The sequence below is a fragment of the Felis catus genome, chromosome A3 (genome assembly GCF_018350175.1).
Source record: "Felis catus isolate Fca126 chromosome A3, F.catus_Fca126_mat1.0, whole genome shotgun sequence".
Lineage (NCBI taxonomy): Eukaryota > Metazoa > Chordata > Mammalia > Carnivora > Felidae > Felis > Felis catus.
The window spans coordinates 131601740-131623364 of NC_058370.1; the positions used below are offsets into that span (position 1 = coordinate 131601740).

Genomic DNA, 21625 nt, shown 5'->3' on the forward strand with positions numbered 1-21625 from the left:
CGGGACCAGAGCGCAGGCCAGCCGTGACCAGAAGCAGGAAGCGGGCTCTCTCCCTTTCCAAGGTGCTCAGGCACTGGAGGCGGCTCTTGCACCGGGGGAAAGACTACTTGGGAAGCCCCCCACCTCCAGGGAGCCCGAGAGGGGAGGCATTCTCCAGCTTTGAGGGTGAAGAGAGATTTAAAAGCTTCAACTTAGCTTCAGGCAACTTCAGGAACTCCCATCGCTTTGGACAGCAAAGCTGACCCACGTGTGCTCATTTGCGTCAGCTCACGCTCCATCAGTCAGAATCTTGGAGAAGGGTGAGGGGCGCCCCACACCCAATCCCCAAGCGTGCTGATGCTAGAAGCACACAAAATGATGGCAGTAATGTCCACACGGAGCTCTTGTGGCACGTCAGAGAAAATTAGGACAATGGAGTCTGGGCGGTTCAATCCAAGCCAGTGCTACATTTGTCCCGGGACAGGATTTACCGAAGGCCCCCCGCACCGTGCTTGATGTAAGAATGTCTAACAGTTCACTGGCCGCCAGCGTAGACGGAAACATGTGATAAGAACTTTCCAACTGCTGTATTTGGTGGAAGTCAGTGTCAACAAAGATTTGAATGGTGATCTACCAGGCTCAAGAGTCGAAAGACTCAAGATGACGAATGAAATATCAAAAAGAAACACAAATGCCTCTCTTAAAAGCCCGAATCCAACATCATTCCGCTAGGTTCAATTTTCCATGATACAACACTCATGTGGATTTGTGTTACGGATGTAGTTTAGCTGCACCGCCATTTTAACTGCATTTTGGTTTTATTGTTACACACGAGCTACGGTTTTACGTTTGTACCTATCTACGTCAAATTACACAAAAATAATACAGTTTGTTGCAACGTGTTGAAGATGACCGTGTTATTGGGAGAGAAAAAAAAAAGTACTGTCTGGGGGTCTGTCCGCTTAGCACCCCCTCTAATCCTAGGAAATGCATCTATTCAGATACCATAAACTGAGTTCTGTGCAAAATCAGACGAGAACGTTACCGTAGAAGACATGACCTCCATCAATCTCGTGTTTGGTGCACTGCGTGAACGTGAGAACACAAACTTCTGTCCAGAACTAAGTCTCTCTCAATAAATCAGAGGTTAACCACCTCACTGAGTCAGCAAGCGCTGTTTATTTTTAGGATATCCCTGAAATATGCATCCAGAAGACAAAGAACAAAAACAAAAGTATCAAGCCTGTCTGGAAGGAAAAATACGAAGTTCCCAAAGTGAACGTGTGACTTGCGAACCATAGAAACCATTTCTTCTTAGCTTGGCTCTGTCATCCGTCTCGGAAAAGGATGTTTTTACAATCAGAGCAGAAATATGACTGGCCCTCCTGCATTTACATTTCTTTGTTGCAAAATGAATGTAACTTGTTCAGATTCCAGCAGCGGAGAAAGCAGCAGAAGTGGTGGTTACTTTCCAAAGTGAAACTTAAAACCACAATCTCCGGGGCACAAAAGGCAGAGTGAGTCACCGGAAGAGGCCACTTGCTTGCAAAACTCATTAAAGGCAATGCAGGGCTGAATGGACTTCCTGCAGCAGTGAAAAGAGAGCTGGCATCAGGACAGCCCCTCCAGGCTCCCACCATTTGGGGGAGGAAGGGAGCCATCAGCAAATCTGGGCACGGCCCGGGTCTGCTGTTCACACGCACCCGGCGGCCCGGGGCCGGCTCGGCAGGCGGAGTCCCCTGCCTGCCACCGGCAGCCCACAGAGATGCCGGGGAAGGTGGCTGAGCCTCAAAGGGTTACCGCAACACCTTGTGACTCACTCGAGCCCCCATACTGGGTTTCCAGGGGCCACTCTCCTGCAGGTGGTCCCTTCTGCCACTCTGGCCAGGCCAGGTTGGTGCATTACACAAGCAGCCCCCCCCCTCCCCCCCCGCCCCGGGAAAGGATCTGCTCCTCAGCTGTGTCCTCCGGAACTTGAGCACGCATCAGAACCCTGGGCCAGACTCACTAGCACAGGACGTGGGACCCACGCCCCTGGTGTGGTTCAGTGGGTCTAGGGTAGGGCCCAAGAACTTGCATTTCTGACAAGCCTCCCGGTGCTGGAGCTGCAGGCTTTAAGAACCGCGGATCTACGCGGTCCTTGGACCCAGACAACAGTCAGCCACAAACCGCTCCCTCCTCGGAGCTGGTTGGTGATGTCTGACCTTGGGCTGTGCCGACCGGAGGCACCTCGGTGCCTGAACATTCCCCATGGGGCACTCCCCCCCCTCCCCACAGGCCGTCAACACACCTGGCTGGTCTCCAAGACAAGCACCAGCCGGAGGGGCCTTTGTCAAAGCCGCCGGGATCAGGTTTTGAAAGGCTGTGCCTCCAAAGCAAACCTGATTGTGCCCCCAGGTGGCCATACGGGGCCTGCAGACTTCCGGCGATCACTTCCATCAGGTCACGTTCAGGCTTCCTGTGGACACCAAGCCTTCCCGCCCGAGCACGGGGGACCTCACCACCAATTTTGGTTGTCACCGGAGTGTGACAAGGGATCCGAAGCAGGAGGGAGACGTTAATGGTGTTTTAAGCACTTCTGTTCAGGGCAGGGGCGGGGGATGCCCTCCTCTCCACCCCCCACCCCCCCCCCCACCAGGCCCAGGCCCACAGAAGCAGGGCAGTACGGCTCCCACTCAGCGCCCCCCCTGGTCTGAAGACAAAGTACAGACGTACGAAGGGAGGAAGAGGAACGAGTGCCGGGTGACAGGACACAGCTCCTGGAACAGCCGGTTCAAAGGACGCTCCTGCTGCGAGGAGATTCAGACTCCAGTGGTTCATTTTGACGAGGCCTGCCTACCTTCCCTCCACGACTGTTCTCCCGTCCCAGCGATGCACCAGGGGCCTCACGCATGACCTTTTGTAGGAAAGGGCACTTTGAGGCCTCACGTGGCTGGGCACTGCCCCCCCCCCATGTCAATGTCCCTCCCGCTGGGGTTGAAAAGGGCGATGGGCCTGGGCGGGTGTGTGGTGTGTCGATTTCGAACTGCCAAGATACAAAGTATTTTAAATCTTCCAGGTGATTACAGCTGAGACCCTGGGAAAATTCAAGCGGCCGCACGAGCTTTTCCAGCACACGTGGGAGAGCCGCCTGCATGCCGACAGAATGGCCTAGGGGTGTATCACTGAGGGAAGAGTGGCCCAGGGCGGGAGCAGGTGGGGGGCCACCGGGCCCAAAGACTCCAGTTCACGCTGATTTTGATTCTACGCGATAAGAGAGCCTACACGGTCTGAAATCAGTGGTGGAAATCAATCGGTGATGTTCCGGGGCACGAGAGGGCTTGTTGTGTTTTTAAGATACACAAGCATTAACCCGAAGACGCCCGGATGGCCCGCTTGGCTCTCGCTTCATGAGAAGCTCAGGGGGGCGCCGGGGATCCATCTTTTACCCATGTGGGGACCAATACTCGTAAACATTTGTCCCCAAACACCCGCGCTGACCCAGGCAAATCGGCGGGCTGTCTCAGGCATGCCAACGATGCGCAAAATCCAATCAGGAAAAACGACGGCGTTCAAGGGATCTGGGTCAACTAGTCCAGGGCTCGGCCTGACTCATTCAAAATGAAAAACGAATCGGGTATACCACAGACGAGCGTCCAAATTGAGGACGGTGAATGCGGGCAAGGGAACATGTATAGCCTATACATTTGTTTTCTGTATATTAGCGTTTTGACATCTTAAAACCCCTCCTGGGGGAGAGACCGGCTTAGCCACTTCCGAGAGGTAGCAAGGGGCCCAGGCAGAGCCTGCCTGTAACGTGCAAACTAACCCACCCACAGCCCGCCCTCCTCTATCTGGTCTATGCACCCAGAAGGTAATGTTCTTCCACCTTAAATATCCCAGCATCTGCTTGTGTTGAGCGTCAGTTACGGGCCGGGCCGGGGAAGATGTGCATATGCAACATTTAACCGAGCCCACCCGGCTCTCGAGTCCCCTCCACCGAGTCCCCTCCACCGGGGTAGGGCGAGCCCCGGACACCGGCCCCTCCCCTCTACTCCCTCCCAAGTGCACACGGAGGCTCAGTATTGCACCAAAGGCATCAGAAAAGACTGGCTCTTTTATTCCAAATATTGAGCAGTTCATCACCTCAAGGATTTTTTTTTTTTTGAGAATAAAATATGCTTGATCTCACACACTAGAAAGTCAGCAACTTAATAACTTACCAGGAAACTCTTTAAAATTCACACGCCTGACTTTCAGAGGAGTCTCTCATCCGTCTCATTTATTACGTTTTCTAGCTTCGCATTCAGCACAACACAGCGGAGCATCACGGGGGTTTTATGGTGGTACCAGCATGTACAAATACAGACCCAAGTTTGTGGAGAAAACACATTTAAAGTGGGAATCTAAGCCTAACACTAAAGAGGGAGCTCCCTCTGAAGGTGCAGCCATCCCTCCGTGCACCAGGTATACTTTTCTATACACCGGGTATATATATTCTCCCTCGTCACACGGGATGATCATCTGATGACGCCACTAGGGAGGGATTCATTTCCACAGGGCAACCTTGAAATGTGTGCTGCAAATCCAGCATTCCAGCACGTGACCCCAGGGTTGCCGGGTGATGGTTGTGTGAATACGGATAAACACACACACACACACACGTGTGCGGCCGTATACAAATCCCATCTTCGGAAGCCGCGAGGGGTCACGCCCTGAACTTGACGCACATCCGAACGTGCGACCTTCTGGAAGCCATGCTCTGTTCCAGAGTGCGGGGGGTGGGGGGGGGGGAGGTGTAAGGTGCATCAAAATCAGGAACACAGAGTTGCGTGCTCTCCTACCTAGAGAATGACTATAGCTGGTCATCCTGATGAAGGGCGCACGGGACGGCACGACGTGGGATACGCTACGTGTCCTCAAAGCCCAATCCCTCCCAGCACAAGGGACAAACCATGTCAGCCTCCGCAGGCCCGCGACCTTACACGTGGTTCACAACACTTCAAGCTCACCCCAAGATACCCTCATGACGGAATTCACGTAGCTTCGAGAGGTCACTAATGAACAAGCCTGGAGCAGTTAAGGCAGAACAATTTTTAATTATTTTTAAAAGGGAATCTGCACATGCACGTTCACGTCGCTAGGCAAATCCGGGATCCACAACACGCACGTGTTTGCCTTTCTCTGCGCGGCCGCGCGAACCGTTCAGCAAAGGCACCCCTTGCTAACAGAGCCCCCCCGGTCACAATGAAGGCCACACGCCTGGATTTTCTTTCACAGAAAGAGTAAAATGTCATTCAGCTGTTGCCTTTTCTGCCCCCTAGGACTCTAACAATATGCGATTTAAATAGGAAAGCACTTCAGTCATTGGAGTAAAACACTCTTTAAAAAAATAATACTTCAAAAAGTAAAGCAAAATCTTTTACCAAAATAATTCTTTCACTTTTCCAACTGTTCTCTCCACAAGCCAATTTCACAAACAGGGAATGGAATTCTCTTCCGCCGGCTTAAAGAATGTCACTCAAATTATTATTTATCCCCTTGCCCTTAATTCGAGGGGGAAAAGTGAAGGAAAATGTATTACCCAGAAATTCCAAAAGAAGGTCAGTGTCGGGAGACATACAGAATAAGGCTCTTTGGATGGTCTAACCTCTACATCTTTTTAATATATTAACGACAGTTATAATAGGAGGGATATGGCTAAAATGCTCGTAACAATAACCCAGTCAGAGTGAAGTAATAAATAACCGTGCCTACAAAGAACATAACTTCTTGGAACTATTTTCGTAAAACCACCTCGCTTCTTTTGAGAGCTCCCGACAGAACTCCCCATCGTTACCGTGTGGCACGAGCTCAGTTCAAGTCCACGTCCACAGCACCGCCCGGCTGGATAGAGGCTGCTGGCAGGGAGTCGAGCGGATGGAAAGCACTGCCCTAGTAACGTCTACTGTCATCCGAACTTAAGGCGCTACAAAGTTACAGACAGCTGGACAAAGCACATTCTAAATAAAACGTCTGCCGCAGGTGCATTAAGGCATAAATATTCCAGCCTCGGGCCACGAAACTGAGGAGGCGGGGAGGGGGGGGGCGGGGAGGGAAAGACACCCATGACCTAGATTACCTTTCACCAAAGGAACCCCAGAACTCCTCAGCTAACAATCAGACCCGTCGGCAAATACTGCAGGGGGACCCCGCGGGCCAAGCCAGCAGGGTGAGGGCGGAGACCCCGCAGAGCCAGGGACCCTCAGCCCTCCCTGCACGAGCAGGAGGTGTGGCACACAGGCCACCAATGGACACGTGCCCCTCCTCTACCGAAGTCCTGCGCATCTGGCGTTCCTCAGCCGAACTGTCATCGGCAGGGACTCCCCCCCCCCCGCCCCCCCAGGCAGCCACCTGTGCCACATGGCCCGTCAGCCCATAACGAGCTGCTGCGGGAGCGGGCGGGACCGGACAACGTTGCCACTGGCTTTCAGCCATGACCGAGGCATACCTCCCACACTTTAAACGCACCTGATCCCCCCCCCCAAGCCTGCAAAGCACCCCCTTCACACTTCACTCAGAAACGCCAACCCCGGGGCACCGGGAAGGGGGAGAGACGCCCCTCCGATTTCTCTGCTCTTAAGCAAACGACGGCACGTCAGGCTCCTGGGCTCCTGCTCCACGGCTCCCAAAACCTATCCTTTAATCGGGGGCGCCGGGTCTTCACATGACGTCAGGAGGCTGCTTGGGACGTTTTATGCGGAGGAAGAATGAACATCCTGGTTTTCAAAAGGTGGCGGTGGCTCTCTCCAAAAGGTGAAATTACTGAAAGTATCCGAGCAGGGGAAGTCCGAAGAATGGCTTCTTTTCAGCAACGGGAAGACGTGGTCAACCACTTCGCAGAGTCGCACGTACCTGGAAGGAAAACGGACAGCGTCACTGCCCCCGCCGGACACCCAGCCGAGGGGACACCTGCCTGTACCCTGCGCGGGGCCTGGAAGTTAGGAGACATCCACCAACCCGGGGACACAAGCCACCTGCTTAACACTATGGCAGTTGTTCTAGAAAAGTTCCTCACCAATTAACACGCCATCAGTGACTATGGCAAGAGGCGTGGAGAAGGCCCCCTGGGCAAGGCGGGTGGAACCCGACTTGGCAGGAAGGACAGAAGAAGGGGGACACGCGGGAATCAGCGTGGAGCTCACGGACGAGCACAGGGAGAAGAACCTCACATAAAGCCCGTCTTTGGAGCATCAAACAGAGACCGCTGCCATTGTGCAAGGAAAAGAGCCTGGGCCCTGGGTCAAGGGGACACAGACGTGACCTGCAGCTCTGAGTGACCCTGGGCAAAGGGCTTCATCCTTCTAAGCCATAACTTCCTCAACCGAAAGGGAAAGGAAAAGAAAACTGCCCCAGTGTTCGCATGAGAATTAAATAAAATACCAAATGTGACAATAAAATAATGCATATTCAGTGCTCGAGGAATTTCTTCAACATACATTATTAACATTAGGAAACAATCAGCCCTCACTAATCATGAGCCTTAGGGAAAAAGCCTTAGCTAGCATGAGGGACAAGAGACGTGGGATCTCCTCCCACCTTATTTGCTGTGCAACCTTAGGCAAGTGTCTTGCCCTCTCTGGGCCTCAGGCCCTTCATCTTTACAGAATATGGAGTTGGGGCTAGATCAGTGTTTCTCAACATTCCCTGCAATAGTCTCCCACGCCATTTTCTGTGTATTCTCAAGACACCGCGTGTTAGTCTCTGTGGCCTATGCTACAAAAAGGACGTTGCTATACTGAATATGCATTTTCAGACCTCCGGGCGCCTCCAGCTAGAAACTCCGACAGGCCCAGACCTCTCCGCACCTCCCCGGAGTCCTCCCTGACAGTCACTGGGTCCCCCTCCGGTTCCAATTTTCTAAAAACCAAAATGGGCTTTCGACACAAACTCCGGGAATTCGCATGTTCTCAGGCGTCAAATAACTTATTCCATAAGGACAAGAGTGTGTATTTAATAAAGGACCCCCGAAGGGCTTATGCGGAACCTCGTGCTTGCACAGAATCTACCCTAATGAGCGAGAATGATGCATTTCCTGGGGAGTGAAACAGATTTTTAAAACGCCTCCCGGCTTTAAGACCCATTTGAGCTCTGTGGCTGTGGGAGGCGCCTCCCCCCCCCCCCCGCCCCCTGCGGGAACAGCCCCTCGGTGGCAGGCCTCAGATCCAAACTGTGGAGTGCTCCGGGTGCAGGCTGGGCCCGTCTGCGCTCAGCTGGCACTCTACCCCGGGCCCCGCGGACCGGCAAGGCTCCATCGGAAGGCGGCTCAGGGGTTTCTCAGGGACAGTGTCCCGGGACCCGAGGTGACGGCCCCAAGTTCAGTGCCAGAGACAGGAAGGAGAGGTGCTCCCGCACAGGGAGGGCTGCGGCCCCCGCCCAGCGTGGGATGACAATGGACAGAGTCCCTCCCGCGCAGCCGCCCACCCTGGGCCAAGAGACTCAGCGAATGTGACAACCTCACAGGCCTCCGGGGCGAACCCTCCTCCCACGCCCCCTTGTGACGGACCTGCTACGTGCAGCGTCCCATCAGTTCAAGTTGTTTGTGACTCTGAAAAAGAGACTTCTTCTTAGACCTTCTCCAGACCAGGAAACCCTTGCACATGGAGGGCGCTGTGCTGAGGAACATGGGAGACGGGAGAGAGACCCAGGTGGGTGCTGTCGGGGCCAGGCCGAGCGCGGCGGGCAGAGAGACCCTGCACGGCTGGTGGGGAGGAGGCAGTCCGTCCCCACTCTCGTCCCGCCAGTCGCCAGTTGGGAGGCAGCCTCACGTTCCAAGGACGGAGGAGGCCCCTGGCTCCATTGTCCTTTCTCCCCACGTGTCTTGCGAACTGCCTAGAAGCAGGCACGACTGGGGGAGGCAGCTGAGGGGGGCCGGCCCCAGGGCTCCCTCCAGCCTGAAGCTGGCCCCCGTTTGGGCTCCACGAAGCCTGAGCAGGTAAAAGGATCATCTTGGAAGTAAAAATGTGCTCTGGGGGGAACCTAAACCTCTCCTCTACCTAAAACCACTGGAGGTGTCTGGAGAACACCAAACCCCCAGCCCCTCTCCTCCCCGTGAGGAGGGTCCCACAGGCCCCCGTGGGGTCACTCGGGCCCCGGGCTCTTTTCTAGGTCTCCACAGACCATGCAGCCTCTGGAACAGTCCAAGCAGGAGGGCAACCGTGTGCCTGGAGTCGCCCGGTGGGCAAAGCTCACCACCACGAGGGCCAAGGAAAGGCTTCCCACCCTGAGGAGCTAGGAGGCCACGGTGAAGCACCCCAGAGTCCAGAGAGATCCGGCAGCCGGCCAGGAAGCCTCGTTTCAAACAGGAGTCCAAGTCAGCCCCCTGCCTCAGTCGGACGGGGCTCCGACCAAGGGGACGAGAAGAATTCCTACATTTCTGGTGAGCGTCATCTCAGGTCCGTGTGTGAAAACACCTAGAGTGTCTCGCCTGTAAATACAGCTTCGCAGGCTATTTCAGTCTGGTTACATTTCCCGTTTGCATGCTAGGCTTTTTGAGCCTAGCTTGGCAAATCTAAACCACCAGTTTTGAAACTCGTTCCGTTCCACTCGGTGGCAGAACCCGTCCACGAAGTTTAGACTGTGGGGATCCAGAGGGGATCTGAGTTCATGCAGACGGTCCAAAAGTGAGGTTTTGGACAAAATACAAGGAGTTAAAATACATTTTCTTGGCAGGAACTGAAGATTAAAATACAGGAAACAACAGATAAAAAGGCATACTGTGAACCATAAAGCATCATTCCAAGATTGAGACCGCAACGACAACGTAACGACCCAGGAATCCCACAAAACGTGCGCGATACTCACGAGGAGGTGTTGGTCTTTGCGTGCTCCTGTACAAGTTCTCCTTTGGGGTTGACAGTAAATATTCTGTTCAAAGACACCCCTACTTGCTTATACGAATACACATCCTGTATTTGGTGAAGTATAAATTAGAAAAAAAAAAAAAAGAGTTCATTGTAAATACGAATACGCAATATTCCGGATCTGATGCAGTCTTATAGAACTCTCGTTAACCACAACTATACTTCCAAGGAGCGTAGAGAAAGAATCTCTCTGGATGTGAAATTATTAAATCAGATTTCGCCCCTGGGCCTCGGTTCGCTCATCCATGCAAGAACTGAGCTAATGAGTAAACAGCCTACCTCGTCACCTCGTCTCCTGCAATTCTCACACCCCTTGAGGCTGTTTTATTCTCTGACCCGTTTTCTCAGGCGTAAGTTTCAAAAGGGGAATTCTCTTCCTGGGAAGTTAGTACCCAACTGTATTATCCAGACTGCCAGACTCTCCAGCAAATGTGGGTAGTACACGTAAAATCTTTTACCGTAGGCAGCAGTGCTCTTAAAACCTGCGATGCCAAATTCACCGTGGCGTTAAGGCTGGGCTTTGTGGTACCCTCCTGGTAGAAAGGGGCCAAGCCTATTCGATGTTCTTGTCTTGCTAATTCAGCAAGTCATTTGGAATCTGAAGTTTCTAGTCCGACATTGCAAGCTTCAGATTGAAATCCACTAGCCGAGCTTCCAAGGCCACGAAATAATGTGCAGTCTCCTTACAACTACTGCTTGTGGGAGGGGATGCTGGCTCCACATTGTCACCCAGGCCCACCTCTCCGATGACCGCTGTCAGAAAAGACAGTAAGGTTCAAGAGCTCTCACACAGCCCATCTGTTACTTACGGCCGGTCGGTTTCCAAAAGCAGCGTAAAAGGGTTCCGTGTTTGGAAAAAACAGATTTTTGATGTCTGTCAAACACTGGACTTTAAACTTCTCGGGCTTCTTTTCAATCACTTCTCTGTGAAAACAAATAAATAATCAATGGATCAGCCTGAGAGGAGGGGCTTCTGGAGCATCAAACCACTTTTACATGCCCAAGATGCCGTGACGCCAAGAACATTCCCGTATCTTCAAAAGTCAACCCTGTGCAAGTCAGGGCGGCGGTCCCCGAAAAGCACGAGAGAGAAGGCGGAGAATCTGTACTTTCCAGTCTTCCCACAGAGCAAACGCTGAGGACAAGTGATTTTACCAAGGACCTCCACCAGGCACCCGAGTTACAAAGAATTCCAGACACAGAAGAAGGGAGAACGTCTCGACGCTCATTTTATGAGGCTAGTGTCACCTCAAACACAAGACTTAGAGGAGAAAAATATGAGCGAAGCGCGGGCCAACCTCACTCGTGAGACGGCAGTGCAAACGTCCTCACTAAGTATGGATATGCAAACTGACTGCAACAACTTTTGGCGCAGGAGTTTTATTCCAGGAACACAAGAGTAATTCGATACGTTAAACCAAGTAATGCAGTATAACAGGGTAACAGATTCAAGTACCAGAAAATATACCAGGTCAACAGATACAGGCAGGGCATTTGATACAATGTGGTATCTACCCAAGATGAAACATCTTAAACTCGGAATAGCAGGGAATGGTCCACACCCACAGCAAGTGCCCCGGTAAAAGTGGAACAACAGGTGGCCCCTATGGCCATTTCGTCCCGACAATGCGCTGCGGGTCCTCATTGGCGCAGTGATGTAAGGAAAACATAAAAGTTTTCAGGATAGGGAAGGAGAGAATAGAAGCTCTCACTATTCACACACAAAAAAATAATAATAATAATTGATTAAAAAAATAATCCACAGACGAATTACCATTATTGATAAGAGATCGATCCGGTGCTGGCTATAAAATTAGTATAGAAAAAAAATTAATGTACAAAAATCAATTGCATTTTCACGCATCAGAAGAAACAAACAGGTAAACCTGTAATTCTGTACACAGAACTCTAAAATCTCAAAGGTCTAGGAATAAACCTACTAGAAAGATGTGCCAGACTTTTATGGATAAAATTATAAATGTTATTGAAACATAATAGGGAAGAGCTAAATGAAATACACCATGTAAGTGAACTGGGAGATTCAATATGATAAGGAGATACTAATTCTCCCGAAATTGACCTACAGATTCACTGCCATTTCAGTCAAACTCTCGACAGAATTTTGTCTGTATGCTTTTATAAGACTTGATAGTCGGTAACACACAAAAGCAAAGGCCAGAAACCAAACCACACGTTGATGGACACTTGATTCACGAGCACGACGACACTTCAGAGCAAGAGGAAATGGGCAATCATTTCAGTAAATGGTGCTGGGACAACTGAACATCCCTTTAAGGAAGACAAAAAAAAAGAAGGGAAATGGACTCTCCCGCACTCCACACGCAAAAATCAATTCCTGGTGGATTACACACCGAAACCTGAAAGGCAACACCTTTAGATAAAATACAGGAGCCTACCTTCATGCCCTCGGCCAGGGAAGCCCTTTTTTAACACACAAATAGCACAAACTACAGAGGAGATGATATGTTCAAGTACATGAAACTGAGAATTTATGTTCATCACAAGCGATAGACCGGGGGACAGCTGTCTGCAGCGCTCATAACAAAGGCTACACATATAGAATCTGTAACACACGCTTACGAACCAAAAAGAAAATTGAGAAAGAAACGTGAACAGGCACTTCACAGAAGATGAGGCCCAAACGGACAACACACACACACAGACAGACATTTCACACCCACCGGACGAGCAAAAATGTAAACCAGCTGACGTGTTGGCAAGAAAGTAGAGCAGGGGGGAGCATTTCCACACCACTGCCAGTGCATAAATGGGTTCGACCACTTTGGAAAACAGTTTGGAACAAACTCGTAACGCTGAATGTGTGGCCAGAAATCCCGCTCCTAAGTGTTCACGCAGCTAGTGAGTGCGCCCCCAGCTGGCACACGCAAGAAGTGCTGCTCTCAATGGTGAAAAACGAAGTGACCCAAGTCTCCATCCGTAGTGGCACGGATGAACCGTGGTAGGTCCTACAACAGGAGCGCAGACAGAAGTAAAATGAATGGGTTACAGGTCTACCCAACAGTCACGGGAACATACTGTTGAGCGAAAACAGCCAGCCCCACAGAACACACGGTAGGTTTACGTAAAGTTCACACGCGTGCACAATTAAACATATCGGTTAGGGTCACAAATGTATGTGATAACACGGCTTAGAAAAGCAAGGGATGTTTAACAAAGATTCAGGGACAGTGGCTAATGTCACTACTAAGATTTCAAAAGGAATGGTCTGGCCCTTTGCTTTCACTGCATGGTGGGTATGCTGGTGTTCACTCTCTGATTATTGTTTATACCCCACATATATCTTAGAAATAGTCTTCTGTATCTACTCAAAATGTCATTTAGGCGTGCCTGGGTGGCTCAGTAGGTTGAGCACCTGACTGCGGCTCAGGTCATGATCTTGTGGTTCGTGAGTTCGAGCTCCACGTCGGGCTCTGTGCTGTCAGCACAGAGCCTGCTTCGGATCCTCTGTCTCCCTCCCTCCCTCTCTACCCCTCCCCTGCTCGTGCGTGCTCTTTCTCTCTCAAAAATAAACAAGCATGTTTTAAAAATGATGATGATGGTGGTGGTGGTGACATAGCATTAACCTGAGTGTCAAAAACCCCAAAGGCTGGTCCTGGCTCTGTACTGACTTATGGGGACTCCAGAGCCCTTCTTAACCTTACCACTAAAGAGTTTTATATTCTATATCTTAGGACCCTTATGGGTAGAAACATGGCTGATGTCTGATTAGGAGTCTCAAACTTCAATCCACCTGGAGGACACCATCCAAATTCAGCTTCCTGCTTCAATCTCTCTCTCTCTCTCTCTCTCTCTCTCATACATGGACATACTCACAGCCTGTGTGCTTGAGGGTGTGGGTAAGTGGCAGGTGGGGAGGAAGTTGTCTCCACGCACACATACAAGGTAAGAAATGCACACTAAGAAAACACGCTGTGGCCCCACGCCACTAGTGCAAGGCTCCTCGTGGGCAGTAAGGTGACCCGGGAAGAAGCGGTGAGGGCTCCTGTCCAGAATGCTCCCTGGCACAGCCTGTCTTCAGTGATCTGCATTTGCAATTAGTCCCTGGTCACTCAACTCACCCTTGAGGTAATTTTCCTCCAGGAAACAATTAAGTGTCATTTATCCAAGTCTCCGAGCGCCTCAGCAAACCCCAAAGGGAAAACGCGGTCGCTGTTGAAATAGCTTCTAGTTTCCCAGAGACAGAGGCCAGCCTCTGTCTCTGCCAAACTCCAGGAAGGTCACATCTGCCCAGGAACCCCGTCTTGGGACTTGGCCAAGGCTAATCTGTCCAACCTGCCTGTCATCAGTGAGATCCCCCCGCCATGAGATGCGCCGTGCGTTACTAGGAACGTGCCCTGTGTTCACAGAGGGCTTATGAAAATGATCTAAAATGCCCTGACGCCACAACAAAAAAAAGGCCAGCTGACTAAAAAGAATCACATGACTCAAAGCCAATTTCTGCTTTAAAAGAAGAAGCTCCTGAACCAAAAGATCAGGTGTGTGAAACAGATTCCATCGGCTTCTTTTTTTCAGACACGTTTCCTCGAATCATAGCATTTCAGGGCTGGAAGGGACACTTGAGATCATCGAACAGAACCCTCCCATCTGGCAGGTGAGGAAACAGACCCAGGAAGGGGAAGCACCGCTTGCCACACCTCCAATCAGTCTCCAGGCAGCATCAGAGCTTGGCGGGGGGGGGGGGGGGGGGGGGGGGGGGGGGCGGGGAGGGGGGTCTGCTTTGGGGGGGTGGTCTCCTTCCTCACTTCAGAACCCTCTCTGCTGTCCCTACAGACCGTGCTCTACCCACAATGTTTATTTTCCTTCATTCCAATTTAGACCCAGGCGGTACAATCAAAACTGCCCCCGGGGCACCTGGGTGGTTCAGTCAGTTAAGCGTCCAACTGAGGCTCAGGTCACTATCTCGCGGTTTGTGGGTTCGAGCCCCGCGTCGGGCTCTGTGCTGACAGCTCGGAGCCCGGAGCCTGCTTCCCATTCTGTGTCTCCCTCTCTCTCTGCCCCTACCCTGCTCATGCTCTGTCTCTCTCGGTCTCTCAAAAATAAATAAATGTCAAACAAAAAATTTTTTAATAAAAAAAAAAAAAAAAAAGAAGGACTGCACCCAATGAAAGCATCTTGCTAGGGAAGGTCATTCTGGCTCACACAGACTTGCCCGTCAATTCTAGAAAATCCGCAGGGCAGCCAATACCCAGAACAGCTCAGGCTGGAAAGTAGTATTAGAAGGAACAGGCTGTTGGCTGTGACCATCATCTCTGTCCTCTGAGAGGGCACACACATTGTGAGGTTTCCCGGTTTGGTTTAGTAAGTCCTCACAAGGAAAAGGCAATAGATCTTGGACAGTGGTATTTAAATAAGAGGAAAAAATGAAAAGGATTACCTTAAACATATATTTAGTGGTAGGATATCAGAGTAATAATGTCAACGTTCTGCCTTGCCTCGCAAATCCTCAGTACTTAATACCTGATAATGAGTAGCTTGCTACAAAGTGTCGACATAAGTCAGGGACCCCATTTCACTCCAGTCTGGATTTGTACCGAGACCCACACTGTCAGGACAGCTCTCAGGATCTGAAATGCACTATGGCATCCATAGGTTTTGCCCAACTTTCTTGCCCAGAAACTACAAGTTTCAATGCAAGATCTTTTACTACAGGAAAAAAAAAAAAAAATTACAAATCACACAAAGCAAAGCTGTGATAGAAAAGGGATCCACAGATGGGGCGCCTGGGTGGCTCAGTCGGTTAAGCGTCTGACTTCGGCTCAGGTCATGGTCTCACGGTCCATGAGTTCGAGCCCCGCATCGGGCTCTGTGCCGACAGCTCAGAGCCTGGAGCCTGCTTGGGATTCTGTCTCCTTCTCTCTCTGCCCCTCCCCACTTGTGCCCTGTCTCTCTCTCAAAAATAAATAAATACAAAAAAAAAAAATTTTTTTTTTCTAAAGAAAAGGGATCCACAGAGCTGAAGAACAAATACCCCAGGAGGAGCCAATATGGCGCTTTGGGCCCATCTGGATGTTTCTGTCGTTTGCATGGTTAGCGGCAGCAAGCAGCTTATCTGGTCGTCAAACTGAGGCAGAATCATACCAAAGCCTGTCACTGGGTCTTGAAGACAGAATTCTCTGATACTCAGAACCAGCCTTTGACAGGACCAGCGTCCTATTATGAGCACAGTAGATTGTGCTTTGAGAGCAGTCAGGGAGGCTGTCCTGGGTCTCAAGCTACCGGGAAGCCCAGTGGTCTCCTCTCCAACGCCAGGAGGCCAGACTCAGTTTGGCCCGGCTTCTCTGAACGCGGCCGTGGCGGGGAAGGGGGTGGTGTAGGGAGAAGGGTACTCAGAGGCTGGCTAGCGACGTTAGAGGGCCATTAAAACAGTGTTGGGGCTCCTAGATGGTTAAGTCAGTTGAGCGTCTGACTCTTGGTTTCGGCTCAGGTCATGATCTCACAGTTGTGAGACTGAGCCTCACGTCAGGCTTCACAACTCCCAGCACAGAGCCTGCTTGGGCTTCTCTCTCTCTCCCTCTCTCTCTGCCCCTCCCCTGCTCACTCGCTCTCCCTCTCAAAATAAATTTAAAAAATTAAAAACAAAACAAAACAAACGGCATAACCAGAACTCCCAAAAAGGGTGAGTGTTCTGGGAGACCAAGGCCAGGCGGCGGCTGGTAGAGGGGCCACTTAACCCGGTCCAGGCCCCCGATTAGACAGAATGCAAGTTGATTCTCAGAATCCTTAAGACTCAGACCGGCCACGGTGGAGGGACAGCTGCCCACACAGAGGGAACAGCATGTGCACACACTGGAGGCTTCAAGTAGAGAACTCCGTTCTGGAGAACGAGTTTTAAAAACTGCAAAGCAGGGCAGGGGCGAGTCAGGAAGAGTCACGTGACCCGAGCTCATGAATGTGGACTTGATCCTGAGAGCCACGATGGGCTGAAGAAGGGTGTGGAGGAGGTGACGGAACCAGACCTGCATCTTAGGACGAATCTGCTGGTGCCCACCGTGGCTCAGGAGATGGGCTAGGGCAGACCAGTTAAGAGGCTATGCTTGCAAAAACTTGCAGGGAAGAGGGGCGGGGGCGGAACTGGCCGGCAGATGTGGGGCGGGAGGCGTGTAAGCGAGCGCCATACCTGTGCAAGGCCGAGAAGAGACTGCTTGGGCTCAGCAGCAGGGGCCCCTGAGGCAGCACCGTGCCCCTCTCGTTGACCCAGTGCAAATAGCCCCTCGTCATGTCCGCCATCCCGATGGCACGTGCAGAACAGTAGAGAAACTTATATCCGTTTCTGCAAAAGAGACAAAGCATTCGGGTGTCACGGCATCCCGCGACCGAACCGCTCCGCGTTCACACACCGTGACCTGTGCTTCTCGAAGGAAGGCATTGCTCCAAGCTTCCTCACCAGCAGAAGGCCACCTCCCACACAACACTATTTGGCACTGAGAGGGAAGCCTGAACGCTTTTCGCTGTCCCTCACTGAGCCCACGTCCCTCACTTGGTGTAATCCTCACGGCAAGTCCCGTTCGGTAGGGCTTTTCCCTCCGCTTTATGCTGGAGACGCTGAGGCTGTACGCAAACTGGCCGGGCTACCTGCCCCTGCACTGCTCATCCTCCGGGTCCCCGCTCCCCGGAAAGGCCACCCAGCCACCAGCGCACAGGGCCCCTGCAGGTGCACCGCAGCACGGAGCCTGTCCCCCCGCCCCCGGCACACGCCATCAAATCCTCCCCTCGGCGGGATGATTCCCGAAAGCACATAAATACGTACCCGCCCCCTCTCATCTCGTCCTAAATACAACCCCCGCCTTGGGTTTTCCTTCTCCGCACCGATCCCCGTCGCCCCGCTCCCTCGGCCGCGTGTCTGCACTGACTGCACTTCTCCACCCGCGTCACCCCGCTCCAAGCGGACTCGGTCCCCTGCCTTGCTAGCCCCCCCAGGTCCCTGCGACGCCGCACAGGAACAGACTTCGTGGCACACACAGCACGTGTGACAGTCCCTCCCTCTGGCGCGCCTCCGTCCCCCGGCTTCCGGTCCCCACCGCCCCCAGTCTGCTTCCAGCAGCAGCCGGCTCTTCCCAGATAGGCCTGGGCCCCGTCTCCACCCAGGCTCTAGGTGCCCGAGTCCTGGAGTCCTCACCGCCTCACTCCCCGTGGGATCACGCCCACTGCCCGACGGCCCTGAATGCCACAAACAAACCGGAGCGGTGTGCGCTATTTGTGATGTTGTGATACGATACAGATCTCTGTGGTCCTCATCCCCGGGTCCCAGCACAGAGCTTCCAGACCCTTGGACTTTCTGAGTGACCAGACACCTATTATCCAACACAAGCCCCTTCCTCCACACACCCCTGAGTTTATGCTGATGAGGGGGGCCACGGTTGCCATAGGAACCAGCCATGCAATCAGAGGGCTGGAACTTTCATCCCCACCAACACCGCCCCCACCCATCCCCCCCGCCCCACGCACACAAATTCCGGGCAAGGCAGAGGGGCTGGAGATGGAATTCAATCACCAACAGTCAATGATCTAATCAATCGTGCCTACACAAAACCCCTCAACAATGGGGTTCAGGGTTGGGAGAGGCAGGTGAGTGCCTCCACGTGCCGGGACACACCCCCACCCCGCGGAGACGAGACCCTTCCAGACATCGTTCTATGTGCCTCTGCACCTGGCTGTTCATTTGTATCCTGTAGGATAAACACGAGTGTTTGCCTAAGTTCTGTGAGCCTTTATAGCAAATTATTAAACCCGAGAGGCGGTTGTGGGGACCCCTGATCTGTAGCCAAGTTGGGCACAAGCGGGGATAAACTGGGGACCTCCTATTCGCGGCTGGCATCTCCAGTGGGAGGTGTCTTTGGACCGGGCCCCTAACCTGTGGGGTCTACCCTACCTCTGGGTAGCTGGTGTCAGAAGTGGACGGAATTGTGGGACACCCAGTTGGCGCCTGTAGGGAATTTCAGAACTGCTTCGTGCGACAGCCCCACACGTTGGGTGCCAACAGTGGTTGGGAATGAAACACAGATCGCAGGCCAATTCTTCGATGACATACAACTTTACTGCTTGAGCAGGACTGCATTTCCCTCATTTTAACCCTTCAAAGCTTAGTGACCAAAACGAGATGTGCTGTTAAGATAAAATGTATGCCACGTTTCAAAGGCTTACTGTAAAAAAACAGAAGCTATCTCCCGTTAGTAATTTCTATATTGATTTTAAACGGTAATGGTTTCCATATATGTATTGGACTAAATAAAATACACTAAACATTTTTGAAACACCATCTATACCTGGCTGCCTTCCAGATTTATACTTCCAGTCCAGACGCCTCTCTTGAGCTCCAGGCCAATACGTGCAACCACAAACTGCCCCGTCACTAATGAGACAGACGACGTACCCCCGACGCGGTGCACCCACAGTCAAATGTGCGCGGGCGCTCCTGCCGCGTCCTCGCTGAGCAAGTGGCTCTCGCTGGCCCAGGTGAAAGGTCAAACCTCAGGGCCACCCGGGAGTCTACTTCTCATGACCACTGCCCCCCCCCCCGCCCCCACTGCCTCAACTCCACCCCAGCAAGGACCCTAAACCACCCCTGAGTCCCCTGCTACCGGGACAGGGCCTCTCATCTCTATTCCTGCGGCAGCTTGAATCGGCTCCCCCCCACCACACCAAGTCTGCACACAGAAAGAAACCTCAAAACACACTCACATCGTGCTCAACACCCTGAAGAGCCTCGACATCTCTCTCAGACACGATCCAAACTCTACAAGGCCAGTGAGGCCTGGTCCCCATCGCTCTCTCCAACCCCATATACTCCCTCACTCCCGCTCGCCAGAAAGGTGCCCCTGCCAGCCTTCCAAGGCACTATGCTCATTCCTGCACTGGGCACCTGCACATGCTGTTCCTTCTGCCTGGAACACTCTTCCCCACACCTCAGGCTTACTCACTCCCTCACCTCACCTAGGTCTCTGCTCAGACATCACCTCCTCAGAGGGCCCTTCCCTTGTCCCCCTACTTAATAAAACACATACTCCCGGGGCGCCTGGGTGGCTCAGTCGGTTAAGCGTCTGACTTCGGCTCAGCTCATGATCTCGCGGTTTATAAGTTCAAGCCCCGCGTCGGGCTCTGTGCTGACAGCTCAGAGCCTGGAGCCTGCTTTGGATTCTGTGTCTCCCCTTCTCTCTGCCCCTCCCCTGCTCTTGCTCTGTCTCTCTCTGTCTGTCTCTGTCTCTCTCTCTCTCTCTCTCTCAAAAATAAGCATCGACAAAACTTTTTTTAAAAATTGTTTAAAAAAAAAAGGGGGGCTGCCTGGGTGGCTCAGTTGGGTGGGCGGCCGACTTCAGCTCAGGTCATGATCTTACAGTTTGAAGGTTCGTTGCGTTCGAGCCCCGCGTCGGGCTCTGTGCTGACACCTCAGAGCCTGGAACTTGCTTCGGATTCTGTGTCTCCCCTTCTCTCTGCCCCTCCCCTGCTCATGCTCTGTCTCTGTTTCTCAATAATAAATAAACGTTAAAATAAAATTAAAAAAGTAAAACACATGCTCCCCTATCCCCACTTCAGCGACAAAACCTTTGCTCTGCTTTAGTCTCCCTAATGGCACCCATCACTAATGTTACAGTATAGTTCCTGGTTTGAAGGTGATCTCTTGTTAATCCATAAACCCCCTGAGGGCGGGGACTTGGTCTCATGCTTCGCTGTAACCCCAGGGCCAAAAACAGTGCCTGGCAAGTCACAGACACTTAGTAAATATTTGCGGAATGAGAGAATACAAGCTGCCCACTTCTCCCTGACTTAGTCCTCCAGCATGAACATCTGATGCCGGTTAAGGGGCTCATCTCTAGACTTGCTTATGAATAAATCTGGCCTTTTGTAGCAATGTGGACGGAACTGGAGAATGTTATGCTAAGTGAAATAAGTCCTACAGAGAAAGACAGATCCCATGTTTTCACTCTTATGTGGATCCTGAGAAACTTAACAGAAGACCATGGCAGGGGGGGCGGGGAGGGGGAGAAGGAAAAAAAAAAAAGGTTAGAGAGGGAGGAAGGCAAACCATAAGAGACTCTTAAATACTGAGAGTAAACTGAGGGTTGATGGGAGGGTTGGGAGGGAGGCAGGGGTGGGTGATGGGCATTGAGGAGGGCACCTGTTGGGACGTGCACTGGCTGTTGTATGGAAACCAATCTGACAAGACATTTCGTATTTAAATAAATAAATAAATACGTCCTTTAAAACCAAGAAACAGGAAACTTTTAAGAGGGAGAGAATCCAGAAATACCAGCTTGTCTGGAATCCAGGGATGCGTCTTAAAATCAAGCAACCTTTCTACTCAAACATCTTTGTATCTTAGCTCTCTGATTAATGCAGTCTTTAAAAAAAAAAAATACCCACTCTTTCTGTATATAGCTCTTCACATCAAGTCCTAAAAGCGGCCACCTGCAGGGGTTTGAGATGCTAATTTTATTCAAAACCTGATTTCCTAATACATTTCAGGGTTTGATCAGGCCACTCACTGCCTCCTTCTCACCAGGCAAGTACTCTGCTTCAAAGGCCATTGGAAAATCAGCGCCAAGACTCCTGGAGGAGCTGGGGGGGGGGGGGGGGGGTTTGCTTGTTGATGGCAGAGGCTTCGCCCCCAGGAAAGCCGCCTGAAATACCAAGCGCTCCCATCAAATGCTCAGGGGACGCCGAGTCACCAAAGCTTACTCTCAAGGGAGCCCCTGGGGGGTAAGACTGCTCACTCCTCACTCAGGAGG

General features: G+C 51.9%; 1 protein-coding gene across 11 annotated transcripts in view; it reads right to left on the bottom strand.

Annotated features, from left to right (window-relative positions):
* Positions 1 to 5037: 5037 nt before the first annotated feature.
* Positions 5038 to 21625, bottom strand: part of LPIN1 (lipin 1) — a 129614-nt gene continuing 113026 nt past the window's right edge. For 10 of the 11 annotated variants that reach the window (XM_045054929.1, XM_003984496.6, XM_011281321.4 and 7 more), the window contains 4 exons: positions 17020 to 17172; positions 10670 to 10784; positions 9802 to 9905; positions 5038 to 6852 (listed from right to left, as the gene is read on the bottom strand). In XM_045054929.1, coding sequence (XP_044910864.1) covers positions 6693 to 6852; positions 9802 to 9905; positions 10670 to 10784; positions 17020 to 17172 — 532 coding nt within the window. In that variant the 3' untranslated portion in view covers positions 5038 to 6692. The remainder of the gene's footprint in view (positions 6853 to 9801; positions 9906 to 10669; positions 10785 to 17019; positions 17173 to 21625) is intronic. The other variant, XM_045054930.1, reaches the window with a different exon arrangement.